This window comes from Trypanosoma rangeli (genome assembly GCF_003719475.1).
Source record: "Trypanosoma rangeli strain AM80 chromosome Unknown Tra_15.4_contig_00398, whole genome shotgun sequence".
In the NCBI taxonomy this organism is placed as follows: Eukaryota; Euglenozoa; class Kinetoplastea; order Trypanosomatida; family Trypanosomatidae; genus Trypanosoma; species Trypanosoma rangeli.
The window spans coordinates 2553-15851 of NW_021706145.1; the positions used below are offsets into that span (position 1 = coordinate 2553).

The 13299-nt window shown below is 53.1% G+C and overlaps 6 protein-coding genes across 6 annotated transcripts in view, besides 8 other annotated features; all 6 read left to right on the forward strand.

Annotated features, from left to right (window-relative positions):
- TraAM80_08299 (uncharacterized protein) overlaps positions 1–429 on the forward strand; it is a gene marked incomplete at both ends in the record, with an annotated part of 606 nt that extends 177 nt beyond the window's left edge. Inside the window, one exon of the mRNA XM_029385051.1 lies at positions 1–429. This exon is cut by the window's left edge and continues 177 nt beyond it. Coding sequence (XP_029235079.1) covers positions 1–429 — 429 coding nt within the window.
- A 239-nt stretch (positions 430–668) lies between these two features.
- TraAM80_08300 (uncharacterized protein) lies at positions 669–2174 on the forward strand (the record flags this gene model as incomplete). Its single annotated transcript, XM_029385052.1, has 1 exon — positions 669–2174. The coding sequence occupies one exon, from the start codon at positions 669–671 to the stop codon at positions 2172–2174; it is 1506 nt and encodes a 501-aa protein (XP_029235080.1).
- Positions 2175–2396: 222 nt separating this feature from the next.
- TraAM80_08301 (transferase C1orf69 like protein, mitochondrial) lies at positions 2397–3371 on the forward strand (the record flags this gene model as incomplete). Its single annotated transcript, XM_029385053.1, has 1 exon — positions 2397–3371. One exon carries the CDS (start codon positions 2397–2399, stop codon positions 3369–3371), a length of 975 nt encoding a protein of 324 aa, XP_029235081.1.
- Positions 3372–3856: 485 nt separating this feature from the next.
- Positions 3857–3901: a sequence feature (GA-rich).
- An 88-nt stretch (positions 3902–3989) lies between these two features.
- On the forward strand, positions 3990–7097 carry TraAM80_08302 (putative protein kinase; the record flags this gene model as incomplete). Its single annotated transcript, XM_029385054.1, has 1 exon — positions 3990–7097. One exon carries the CDS (start codon positions 3990–3992, stop codon positions 7095–7097), a length of 3108 nt encoding a protein of 1035 aa, XP_029235082.1.
- A 40-nt stretch (positions 7098–7137) lies between these two features.
- Positions 7138–7177: a sequence feature (A-rich).
- A 193-nt stretch (positions 7178–7370) lies between these two features.
- Positions 7371–7446: a microsatellite.
- Positions 7447–7473: 27 nt separating this feature from the next.
- Positions 7474–7494: a microsatellite.
- Positions 7495–7681: 187 nt separating this feature from the next.
- Positions 7682–7702: a microsatellite.
- Positions 7703–8647: 945 nt separating this feature from the next.
- Positions 8648–10936, forward strand: TraAM80_08303 (uncharacterized protein; the record flags this gene model as incomplete). Its single annotated transcript, XM_029385055.1, has 1 exon — positions 8648–10936. One exon carries the CDS (start codon positions 8648–8650, stop codon positions 10934–10936), a length of 2289 nt encoding a protein of 762 aa, XP_029235083.1.
- Positions 10937–11236: 300 nt separating this feature from the next.
- Positions 11237–11256: a microsatellite.
- A 335-nt stretch (positions 11257–11591) lies between these two features.
- On the forward strand, positions 11592–13199 carry TraAM80_08304 (putative cell division cycle protein; the record flags this gene model as incomplete). Its single annotated transcript, XM_029385056.1, has 1 exon — positions 11592–13199. The coding sequence occupies one exon, from the start codon at positions 11592–11594 to the stop codon at positions 13197–13199; it is 1608 nt and encodes a 535-aa protein (XP_029235084.1).
- A 1-nt stretch (position 13200) lies between these two features.
- Positions 13201–13232: a microsatellite.
- Positions 13233–13280: 48 nt separating this feature from the next.
- Positions 13281–13299: a microsatellite.

The window sequence follows — 13299 nt, forward strand, 5'->3', positions numbered from 1 at the left end:
AAAACGCGCGCCACCCGTGCCGCCTGCATTGACTCAGCGTACGTTGTGTCGCGGCTGCACCTGGTCGTGGCGCTGCACCGCATTAGCGCTGCACCGCTCGTTACTGGCCCAGGCGACCGTGAGGCAGCTGCGGCACCGACAGACCGCGACATCTTCGCCGCGCTCTCCCACACACGAAACCTCCACAGTGTGATGAGGCGTCTTACCTGTTGCGAGACGACCAGGGCGGTAGTGGTTGTTCTATACGCCCCGGCGGACAAGGCCATTGCGACCGTGCTTGAGGCTGTTCAGGGGAAGCAGCACGGGCTTTCGTCGCTGGAGACGTACTGCGACGAGGCAGCTGTGCGGGACTTTTACGGCGTTGGGAGCAGCGAAGCGGCGACACTTGAGGTTGCGGTTGTGAACCGCCTCTCCACTAGCGACATTTGAGACGAGGGCAGTGTGAGGGAGAGCCGTGTCGTCGCTGTTTAAACGTGTGCGTGTGTGTTTGATGAAGAAGAGAGATAAGTAGGTAAATACTGGGAGGAAGAGGAGATTAAATTTTGGTGATTTTTTTTTTTCTGGAAGGATGTCTTTACCCTACACCCTTTCTGCTCCTCTTTTACCCACATGCGTTGGCATTGCACGGCGGCACATAGTTGTTAGGGAGGAAGGTGGTTGGCGTAGACATGGTCAGGCATGTTGAGATACGTGAGATGGGTGAGAGCCACGGCGTCGGCACGTTTGCTTTGAAGTCGTTTGGCACCGGTGATGTTGTGATGGAGGAAATTCCTCTTGTCTTCTCCCAGTCAATCGCCTCTCAGAATGGGCCAGAAGGTGTGCAGTGCTGCAGGGGCTGTGGGATGATCCTGACAACACTCGGGGCAGAGTGTGAACGCCTGGCGCGTCTTTTCCAGGCGATGGTGCGAAGACAGCACTGCATGGAAAATGATTGCGACGCCCTTCCCACCACTTGTTTGACTCATGTTGTGGGGGATACAAACCACGTGGAATTTAAGGAGGCAGAGATGGCTGAGGTTATTTCTTCCCCGCATGCCCTGCAAGAAATAATGGGGGAGTTCTCCGCCTCCGATTTTTTTTGTTGCGGGGCGTCAGATGATGATGTTGGTGGGGGAGGTGACGATGACAATACGGAAAAGTTGTCGCCAGGAAGGGAGCCGCTGCGTGGGGCGAGATTTTGCTCACAGAGGTGCAAGCAGCGCTTCTTGCATGAGCGGGGCGGGAGGTTCCTGTTATTTGCAACGACGGTTGTGTCAGGGGCAGCCGGCGCTCCAGCGACAATCAAGACGTTGCCGCCCCACAACCTGCAGAAGCCAACTGCTATTACTATTATGTGCCTTGCTGCAACGCTGGATGTGGTGACGGTGGATGCAGCGTGGTCTAGCAGATCTCACGTCCTGGAGACACTTGAGTACTTGGCTGATAGTTTTAATGAGAGACTTCGTCTTATTTTGTCGCTCCTCGCTCAATGCCTAAATGACGCGTTGCAGGATGCATCAGTTTCTGCAAAGCAGCTTCAGAGTAGGTTTGCTGCGAAGGTACATGAATTTGTGCTGAGGTTTGCCGAAGGTGCTGCACGCCCACTGACAGAACAACAGCGTGCGTTCCTGCGTTTCTCTTGGAAGTGCGTATCTCGCTGGCTGGATTTCTGCTGCCTCGAAACGCCGGGGGTGGTGGGGGTGCCAGAGCCTTTCCAGTGGCTGCCTCTGCAGTTGTATTTGCGGTGTTTTTGGTTGACAGATGCCAACGTGCACATGTTTGTGGTTGTCTCCCCTCTGTACAGCCTCCTCTGCCAGCAGCTTCCGACGCTGCAGGCGAAATGCCGGCGGAACGGCGACGGCGGAGAACTGTTGTCAACGCAGTTAGGTCGAAAAATGGGTATCCTTCGGGAGTTGTTTCGCGTCGTGGAGCCAACCGCCGCACATGCCACGGGCGTCGCCCTGTACGATGCCGCGACGAAGATCAACCACAGCTGCGCGCCCTCCGTGCGGTTTGTTCCAACGCACGGAGGGGTGCGAGCGGTGGTGGTGGCGCTGCGAGACATTGAGCAGGGGGAAGAGATACGCTCCTCCTACATTGACGTGAGTGCACATGCGTCCAGGGCGGAGCGACAAGAGTACCTCTTGTCCCATTACGGCTTCTCCTGCGACTGCCCGCGCTGTTGCCGTGCATGATTCAACGGTGGCGTTGTTGTGCGTTTTTTTCCTTTTTTTGCTTCTCCCATGTGTGTGCGCATATATATATGCGTTTACGTGTGGCTTTTTTCTCTCTCCTTCTACTTGCTTTTGACCTTCGTTCTTTTTTGTTTTTTGCTGGTGGGGCGTTTGCGTCAATCGCTATGATGTACATATGCGCCGGATCCACTTCTAGGAGCAGCAGCAACAGCGGCCGCGTGCATGGGTTTTAGCTGTCTCTTACCATCGCGCTCGCTTATCTGCGTCTCTGGTGTGGCGGCGCATGAATTTCTCCAGGGACTCTTCACAAACGATTTGCGTTTGCTGCAGCCGGGCAAAAGTATATGGGGATGCTTCTTGCACCACACTGGCCGAGTAATGTGTGACGCTTACCTTTACCAACTCGCACGGGCTAGTGAGGGAGAGGCACGTATTCTGGTGGATGTCCATCACGATGTGGCAGATGCCCTGCACGATCACCTGTTGGAGATGCGCATGCGCAAACGGGTGCAGATTTACAACGCCGGAAAGGAGTTGGTGGTGGTGGCCGCCTCACCGTGGGGGGATAGAGGATTTCATGCAGGGAAGAAGGGGGAAGAGGAAGAGGAAGAGGCATCGTCGCTCGCGCATAAATGCGACACGTTCACGGATCCCCGCAGCTTTGCGTTTCCCGCACCTTTGCAGAAACGCATTTTCCCTGCGGCGGCCGCGCCCTCCATAACCGATCCGGTGTCGCAGTACGAGACGCTTTTGTACATCTCAGGCGTTGGTGAGGGGCCGGACGTCTTTAGGCCCTCTAAGTCACTCCCATTTGAGTGCAACACGGACTTCCTTCGGGGCGTCAGCTTCCGCAAGGGGTGCTATCTGGGCCAGGAGCTCACCCACCGCACCCACGTCACATTGGTGACACGAAAACGCACCGTCCCCCTGCAACTACCATCATCCTCTGACGACGGAACCGGCGGCGAGCGGCGGGCGGTGGAAAAGGGCGAGGCGTTGTTGATTGGTGGTCAAAAAGTTGGTGAGGTGCTTACCGTATGCGGGGACGTTGGTCTTGGCTTGTTGCGGCTGCGCTACGTGGACGCTGTGACGAGAACGGCCCCTGGCCTGCAGCTGAAGGGTGCCCTGCCAGTTTCCATCACCATTCCGAGCTGGTGGGAAGAGAAGGAGTTGAAGAAGGTGCTGTCGCCGACGTAGGAGCCAATGAGGAAGAAAAGAGGGAGGGGTGGGTGGGGAGTGAATGTCATTCTACCTGTTTTTTTTTTTTAAAGGTGTTACTTGGCCGACGCGTTCCCTTTTTTTCTCTGTCTATCGTGTGCGGACGTCTGGCACGATGGCGTGGGCAGTCGGTGATGCGGCGTTGCTCTGTGTGTACCCTGTTCGGGCGTATATGCATCTGCTTTCTTCCTTTATGTGCCGCCATTCGTTTCTGCAACCACTGAATGGCTTTCCTGTTGCCTTCCCTTCACGTTTGTGCGTTGTTTCTGTGTTGGGGTGATGGCGCAGACGCTGCCTTGTAGTATTTGTGGTGGACGTCTGTCGGCGTGTGTGTGCGTGTGCGTTCCACATCCACACCTAGACTCACACCCGCCCGTACGCATTACCATTATATACTATACGTATACAGTGCTAAACGCAGCGGCTCCGGCTGCGAGTACGGCATTACAGGCAGACACAGAAGGAGATAGAAAGAGAAGGAATACGTAACGAAAGGAAGAAAAAAAAAGGGGGAGGGGTAAAAAGGGTGGACTCCTTGGCTGCAACGCCCTTAGTTACGAGTGAACAATAGAAGAGAGGGAGTCGATTGCAGCAAGAATGGGTTGTGCGGCCTCAGCTGCAGTGACGGAGTTACCCGCGTCTCTGCACGTGCCCGCAAAAGACGCAGTATCCCTGCCTACTCACAGCAACAAGGGGCTCAGCAAGAACTCTCTTCAGAGCAGCAGCAGTGGGCGGTATAATAAAACTGCTGTGGCTGGCAATGTATTGGCCGGAGCGAGCGGAGGCGGCGATAACTGCCGAGCGAAGGAAAATAGTGCCCAGAGCCGCGACTCCAACTGGAGTGAAGACTTTGGTGAACTCAAGATCCTAACTGTGACCACCGACGATGAATTTGACGTGAAGTCCATTAACAATAACGAAGGAGGTCGCAGGGGGTCTGGTGAAGCGCTCAGCAGCGGCGATAACGAGGCCCCCAATTTTGCCGTCTTCTACAACAAACCACAGGAGTGTTTCTGCTGTCACTCCTCTGCAGTGACGTACGAGTGTCAGTACTGTGAGACTTTTTATGTCTGCGACGAATGCCTCTCTGGTGGAAACTGTAAACATAACCCGCTTCATCCGCTGATTCCCATTTATGGAATGCATTCCTTTGGTAGCGGGACGTTCAGCACCAGCGTGGGGACGATAGACGAGGGAACCTGTAGTGTCTTCTACGATCCATGTGATGTATGTGCGCGGGTGATCAACGATGTGGAGCTGGTATACCACTGTGAAGAGTGTAATGCCGTAATCTGTAGTGCCTGCCACCAAACTCATGGAAGTGCCGTGCACGAGCATGAGATCAGGCCGTTCCGGCGTTGCCTTTGCAGTGATGCAACAGGGTCGACGCTTGTAAGTAAACGCCGCAACAGTAAGGGCAATAAAGTCATCAATGGCTACGTGGTGATTCGGCAGCTCGGTAAGGGATCATACGCCAAGGTGAACCTTGTGCAGCACTGCGGGGATAACACCCTGTATGCGCTGAAGATTCTGCGTTACAACAGCGTAAATAGGGCGCGACGAGTTCTGCAGGGAAAGTTGACCAGCGACGATGATTGGTTGCGTGAAATTGCCGTGATGAAGTTTGTGTCCCATCCCAACATAGTGAAACTCAAGGAGGTGATTGGTGACACGGAGGCAAAAAAGGCGTACCTCGTTATGGAGTATTGTGCAAAGGGGCCCGTACACACCCTCGGCAACCCACCCCTCCCTTTAGAAAAGGTGCGCAAGTATAGTCGGGACATTATGGCTGGACTGTTGCACTTTCACAATCAGTATTTGTTTCACCGCGACATTAAACCCGCCAACTGTCTTGTAGACGACAACGATGTCGTGAAAATTGCCGACTTTGGAACGTGCAGCAGTCAGATGAAGAACACCACCACCGACGGTACTCCTGCCTACTCGTGTCCAGAGCTGATCACCGGGGCGCGTGTACCAGGCGACGTGGTGGATAGCTGGGCCTTTGCTCTGACAGTGTACCAAATGATGTTTGGCACCCTCCCAGTCTCCACAGATAGCCTTCATGAACTTCGGGAAACTCTTTTGAGTGATGAGCCCTTAACTATTCCACCCGATTGCGATCCGGAGCTGCGGGACCTTCTTTCAAAGATGCTGGAGAAGGATCTCTCCAAGCGCATGCTCCTGAGGGATGCGGTGCACCACCCGTTTTTTTGCATGGATAACTCCAAGGAGCAATCCCCGTGCTATAGGACATCTGAGAGTGCCTTGAATGTGTCTCCAAATGGGCCCTACGCGTGTGCGGTGGATACGGTGGTGCGAGGCAGAGGGGTAGAGGACTGCCTTCACGGGATGCGGACGATTCGCAAGCTGCACCGTAAGCTCCACGCGTGGGATGCCAGCCCGATGGATAGTGACAATACCGGCAACCCCGACTCTGGTGATTCACATTTCACGCTACTCACAGACTCTCTGAACCCAAAACATCCCTCCATAAATGAGGCGGATGCGCTGCACGTTGTCTCCACAATGTTGGGCACGCTGGAAAGGGGGCAGTTAAAACTTCACGGTATGCCCCTAAAAGAGTTTCCCTCCTTTATTAATGATGCAAGCGACATGACGAAAATGCAACTATCTCACAATGGCTTTTGCGCCATTGGTAGCGCTGACTTTTCGCGTTTACGAATGCTGCGCGAGGTGAGTATCACGAATAACTCTCTTAGCAAGTTCCCGGTTGAAGTTCTCGCCGCCCCCTTTTTGCGCAAAGTTGACCTCTCAAATAACCGCATCCCGGACGTGCCAGTGGATATTCTGAAGGCAAACATGTTGGAACGCCTATCCCTTTGCAACAACTGCATTCGGTATGTTGGCACAGATGCATCAGAGAGATCTGTTTTTTCTGGCCGCTGCCTGAGGCATGTCTGGCTGAGTGGCAATCCGTTGGCGCACCTCCCAGCGGCACTGCAAACTTGCCCCCGCCTGGAGTTAGTTTTTGACGACTTCCCTGTCCTTGTGGATGAGTGGAATCACTTGCTGCAGAGCGTCTCATCGGTTGTGGTGGTGTGGAACAACATCTGCCCCCGCCAGATATGCCCGGAGGTCCCCATCTTCACTGCAGCGAAGAGCATCCACTTATTCAGTTTTTGCATTTTGGAGATTCTTGACATTCGTCATGTGGTGTTGCCGCGCTTTGGGGAGTGGCTCCCCATTGGCGAGCTCCCCGCTGAGGAGATGGAGTACGTTGGGCGGCACGTGGCAGACTACGTAGAAGACCTACCAGAGAACATAAGGCGCACGCTGCAGACGTCTCTGCCAACTATCACAGACGAGAGGGGAGGCATGTCGCATGCATTGCGGGCGCGGCCGCCCATTCTGCGCCGCGCGGCATGTCGATTTTTGCACAGCTACTTTATCGTGGCGGAATCGCGGTACGACGAGTGTGGAGGCTACATGGCGCTTTTGGACTACTTACGCAAGTGCCTTGAAAAAGGGGAGCGTGTCTTCGTATGTTTTGATGAAAAGAAAATGTCACAGACGATGTGTGAAACCTTCCTTGCTGTGCTCTGCCAGATGATACAAGAAAGGTCGTCGTATGAAGTCGACGTGACGGGGTGCTTCCAGATGGTTGTTGATGCGATGAAGGGACTCCACGGGTATGACGGGGTCAGGAATGTACGACGGGGTGCTCTCGGTACGCAAAAATGAAGCTGTGGCTTGGAAGTTGTGGGACAAATATGTAGTAATGGAAAACGTAACAAAAACGAAAGCGATAAAAGAGGAGGAAATATTATATATATATGCGGAAAGGTGACGGGAAAAGGGCGAAAAATTAAATCTATCCCTACACTTGTCGGGCGAAGTAGGCCGTAGCAACGACAAAAAGGAAGAAACACAACACGACAGAACAAACAAAAAAAAAAGGAAAACGTGTTTCCTTGGCTATGCTACGCACTTATTTCATTATCATATTTTTTTGCTTATAGGTACTATATATATATATTTATTTATTTATTTATATTTGTATGAGTATACACGTATACATAAATACATGTATGTGACTTTTTTTTAGTTTTTTTTGATTTCTCTCTCTCTCTCTCTCTCTGTGCTCATCGCATTTGGTCTGCGTCCGTCAAGCTGCAGTGGTGCAAATGCATGCCTACAGTTTGCACTGCGCAAGCCGTGAATAAGACGTGCAGACAAAATGAGAAACATCCACTAGGAGATGTTTCGTGTGGGGAACTTGCGCGTGTTTTTGTTATTTTCTGCGTAGGCGTAAGTGCCTGTCTGCTTATATATATATATATATATATGAATTATGTTTGTTACCAATGGAGTGAATAGGATGTTTTTTTGGGGACAGCGTCAGGTGAGTCTACCCTTCTTTCTTTGGCTTTTGCCGGTCTCACTGTCGCCACACTCCGCCGTGAATGTGACTGTCCCTATCTTCTTCTGAGTTTGTTTGTTTTTTATTGGTATTTTATTATTGTTGTATGCTTGCGGCGGTGCGCCTTGTTTTACGCCATTACTTTTATTTATTCTTCCCTTTCTTCCATTATTTTCTCACTGCCACCCTTTTGCGCCCGGCGTCCTCTGCCTCATGTGAATAAGTGAGGAGGGTGTTGATGGAGGGCTTACGTGTGCGTACTTCCAAGATGGAGGTGCACAGCCAAACACATATATATTTGCAATCTGTTGCCATGTCGTAAAAGTCATCATCAAAGAATGAAGGACAACGAGATTCTTAGCGTTGAGTTTTTTTTTCCATTTTTATTATTCTTTTTGATGTATTGTGAGTATAACCCCGTATGTTTGGTTCTTTTTATTTTCTCAGCCTTTGCCTGAGGATGCACCGTGAGTGTGATCAAAGGAGAAGCGGGGGATCACTGGAGGGTGCCTGCACAAAGGATAAAGAATATATATATATGAGATGGAGTGCGATGGGGAAGCTGCTGACAGCGCGCCATAGTGGCGATTTTGTAGTATCTATGCTAGTAATGTATTTCAGTTGACATGGTTGGTGGAACCTCGCGTTAGTTTTATCTGCCTCTACTGAGGTTGCACTGCTTCGTTTCCCCCTGTGTGGCTATGCCCACTGTCATGCATTACATGCCTACAACACGAACATGCCCCTTTTTGCCGCTCTTTTCTTAAATCTCTTTCTCTCTCGCACACACACTCTCTGTCCTGTCGGGGGTGGGGAAATCTCTTGCCCTCTGTCCCTGCTTGCTGAGGGATACGTGAGCCGCGCAGCGTATATGCGTAGAGAAGAGGATACCGAAGAGGAAAGATGCGATTTCGCCGCACCCACGGCGACGGGGTGGGTGCGAATCCTCTACCTGGAGCACCCCCCAAACGACCTGAACCTTTCGGATGCCGAGCGGCAGGAGGCCGTGACTCTGACGCTCCCGCTTACTGGCGGGGGAGGCTGTGGGGGCCTAGGTGGAGTGACGGTAAAGCACGTGGTTGAGGCGGCCAGGCGGCAGCTGCACTTGAGCGACGCGGAGCTGCAGCTCAGCCTGCATGGCGTGGTGCTCGCTCTGCGACAAGAGTTGGCAGAGATTGTGGGGGACCTTCCACACGGCACCCGCCAACGCCTGGTATTCCTCCTCAGTCCCAGCCCTGCCTCAGACCTCGGCACGAAGGAGGAGAAAACGAGCAAAAGGAAAAGACGGATCATATTTGCAGACCCACCGTTATTGGTATCACCCACAAAGGCGGCATTTACGCCCAGACGTGGCGGAGAAGTAACATACTCGCCTTCCATGCACAGCGCACTTGATACGGCAAGGGGGAAGTGGTCAGCGGCGTCGCAGTGTGTGTTTCTTGAGTCGTGGCTTCATCCACACCGCTGCGGCCGGTGCCAACGTGTACGGGGGCAGCACAGTGTATTTACACCCAACTGCCAGGAACACCTTCAAAGTGCAACGAGGCTGGCGGAAAAAAAGACCCTTTTGTGGCGTCATCAAAACCCTGGGAAGGGAAACGAGGTGCAGAAGTTAATGTTGCCGTATTACTACGCCGACCCACAGCAGTGGAGGTCACAGCGTGGTGAACGGTATCACGGGCGCGGTGAGACGTGTCACAGTTTCTGTGCATCATGGGGAAACCCCCAGTTGTGTCGCACCTGTCAAACTACCAAAGAGATGCACAAAATAGAAGAGAAGCATGCGGTAGAGCGGCCCTCAACAACGCCTGCGCGGCAGCTGCGCAGCCTGGCATCCTCATTAGTCCACGGTGGCAATACATCCCCACCAGCGTACGCTCGCAAGGCGTGTCAACACCTTGTCCCGTCCTCAAGCAATGAATACTGCAGGACGTGTTACATGCAGCGGGTGAAACGGATTTCCCAGATTGGTCAACGCTCCCCGTTGACCCACGTTGCGGCTGTGTGGCAACGTGCCTCGCCTAGGCGTCCAAAGGTTCCCAAAGTGGCAGACTGGCTTGCCCTTCCTGCAGCTGAAAATGCGGACGCAATTATGAGAAGCGACAACGCTCATGGCCACGTTAACACAAAGCGGGGAGGGAAGCAGCTAGATGGAGCGGGGAGTGGGAGGGAGATGACTCTCGTAGATGCTTATTCTGCTCCTTCCTTATCCTCCTCTTCTTCCTGCTGCCCGTTCACAGTACTAGAGGCGCTCCCCAGAGCGACGGTGCCCAAAAGACGGAGCAATTGCAGTGTCTCTTTAGCAGATATCCCCTGGGGTCTTGTGCTGCAGTACACCACATTGGATGGGTTACGGGTATGCAGAGCCGTTAGTTCAACCCTGCGCACCGCAGCCATTCCACTTATTTATGAAAATTGTAGATACATACTTGATGTATTCGATGTTCCCCGTCAGAAACGCGAATTACTCACAAAATATGCTGATCGCTACGCCTCGCTTATCCTGGACGCCGTGCATCAACGCACACTCTGTTCTGCGCTCATGGATGCCGCCACGCATCCTCTTCACTTCCGCTGTTTTTGTCTCTTGCAGTTTCTTGCGGCGATGCAGGTTTTGAACTCTGAAAGCGAAAACGATCTCATGGAAAGGGAGATTCAGAGAGGGAAAAACCGGGTCTTACCGGAGTTGTCGGTGTGTTCGCCTCCTCCTTCACCGACTGCCCACGCATTGGCGGGTGGGAAGAGGGGAAGTAGCGCGGCGGGAGACACATTCACTGCGCAGGAATTAACCCGAGATGAGATGGCCCAAGCTGCGTTGGGGCTCTTCATTAAGAGACTCGCTTGGTGTAACCACACCTCACTGTCGCAAGCCGCCGCGCAGGGCATTGCAGACGCGTTTGAGGAAATTTCAGTGGCTGCCGCAGCCTCCCTGCTGTACCGCTGCGATGGCGCCCAGCCAAGCGAGGCGGGGCGTGACACACAACAGACACACTTCTTATCGCTTGGATTTTATTTTGAACGACATGCACTTCTGCCGCTTGTTGACTTTTTGCAGACGGTGGAGGTGGTAACGCGGATGAAGTGGAGAGCGCGTAAATTTCTAAACGCGCACTCCCACGAGTACCATTTCCACAGTTCCTTGTACCATATTACCGGATGAGGGCCACATGATCCGTGCACGGAGGCACGCTGCCACTGCCCGCAACTCTGTCGCAGGAGTTTGTTGGGAAGTGACGGGCCGAACGACCCTCCGCGGCGTGACATCAGTTCCCTGCATTTAAGCACGCGTGCAACGGCGTGCCTTATTGTTCTTTTCGCTTTGGAACTTTGTTACTTCTCCTGTTTTTTTTCTACATTTCTCTTCTTTTGGCTTTTTTGTTGCAGGACGCAGGCAAGTATTTGCTTTGCTTGCACCGGTTTGGCTTTTAAGCTACACCCCCCACCCCCACAAAATCTTCTCCACACACACACACACACACAGGTACGCATAAGCGAGAGGCCGTCAGGGCTGCTGCGCTCACCGAACGGGTTTGGCACGGAGGTCCAGCCGAAGGGAATCAAGGCACATCGACAAGAAAGAGGTGTCGGTGGGAAGACAAACGGAAGCAACAACGCAGGCGAGGAGGGGGGTGGACAGAGGAAGGGAATCCAATACAAAAGGGCAGTGGAAGCCACACTGAGAAGGGTGAGAACTGGGTGAGGCTGTCGACCGCGTTTTTGGCTAAGCTGCAGAGTCACACGAATTTATTGCTGTGTGGTTCTACTTTTTTTTTTTTTTGCGTGTGTGTGTGTACATCCACTGTCACGAGTTTCGCATGGAGCTCTCCTTCGGCAGCTCATTGCAGCCCTCACCATGGCGGCACACGGAACCGGCGTCGCCAGTGATGCACACTCCTCTTTCCACCCCAGACCGCTTCATTGCCGACCGCCGCTCACAGGACAACGTTATGTCGCACTTTTTCCTCACCACAAACGAGAACACCTTTCCCATTCAGGCGAGCCCCGACCGACGAGGCGGCTCTGTCTCGTTGATGACGTCCCCTGGCCGCGGCACGGGTATCGGCTTCGATGTGAGCGGCGGAAGTGCTGCTGTTGGAGGCACGGAAGGCGCTGGAAGTATTGGCAAAACGAGAAACTACTCCTTGGACTGTAGCCCCTCTGACTCAACTATGCTGGCGACAGAGCCGTACACAAACAAACTTGCCCGGACGCTCTTTCCAAACACGCAGTCGACGGTGTTAGGCATTCACAGTCAAGTGCTTTGTCAACTCAAAACACCTGAATCTGAGCAGGAGCGCTATCGTAACTCGTTAGGTGTTATATTTGAGGAAAATCGAGCAAGAAACTTTCGTTCAAAGACATTTCGTGTCGTTGCACGGGCTCCTGAGCGTATTCTTGACGCTGCTGACATGATAGATGACTTCTACCTTCAGCTTATCGACTGGTCTGCGAAGGATGTTCTTGCGGTTGGCTTGCAAGGGGCGGTATATCTGTGGGACGCCAAGACGTACAATATCACTCGGCTCCCTTGCCAACGCCCCTTTGATGGCTTTTTTTGTGGTGTCAGCTGGAGCGAGGACGGTAACTTTTTGGGCTTGGGCACGAACGATGGCTCACTGGAAATTTGGGATGTAGAAATGCAGTGCATCACGCGACGTCTGCACCAGCACACAGATCGCGTTGGTGCCATTTCATGGAATGGCAGCGCAATTGCGAGTGGTAGCAAAGATACCACAATACGCGTGAATGACCTGCGTGACCCCATGGGGTCATGGACGCTGCGCTGCCACCGGGAGAGCGTGTGCGGGCTGCGATGGTCCCCGGACAGGGTTCGCATGGCCAGCGGAGGCAACGACAACCAGTTGCTTCTCTGGGACAGTCGCGCCTTCTCCGTGAGACCGCAGCCCGTGCTGCGCCTCAACAAACACACAGCCGCTGTTAAGGCGATTGCATGGAATCCGGTGCAACACAACCTCCTCCTAAGTGGCGGCGGGTCGGAGGACAAGATGCTACGTTTTTGGAACACCTCAACGGGCGAGTGCATCAACTGCCACAATGCCGAAAGTCAAGTCTGTGGGGTGTTGTGGAATCTAACTGGAACCGAGCTCGTCAGCTCCCACGGTTTTTCGCACAACCGATTAACAATCTGGAAGTATCCAACGATGCGACGAGTGGCGGATCTCACGGGGCACACCTCACGCGTGCTGCATCTTTGCATGTCACCGGACGGCGAGGTAGTCGCCTCCGCCGCAGGGGATGAAACAATTAGATTCTGGCGCTGTTTTCCTCAATGTGAAGAGTCTGACAGAAGAGGTTCTCGCCTCGGGGTGCCGCGCGACGCAAGGTCGCGCCAAAGGTCAAACAAATGCAGTACCTCTCCTCATCTGGACGCCTCCCTGCGTGATGAGATTCCGCTGCGCTGAGATATATATATATATATATATATATATATATATTGGCGGACAGGTAGGGGAAGGAAAGTAGGAAGAAGAATAGACAATACAATATATATATATATATATA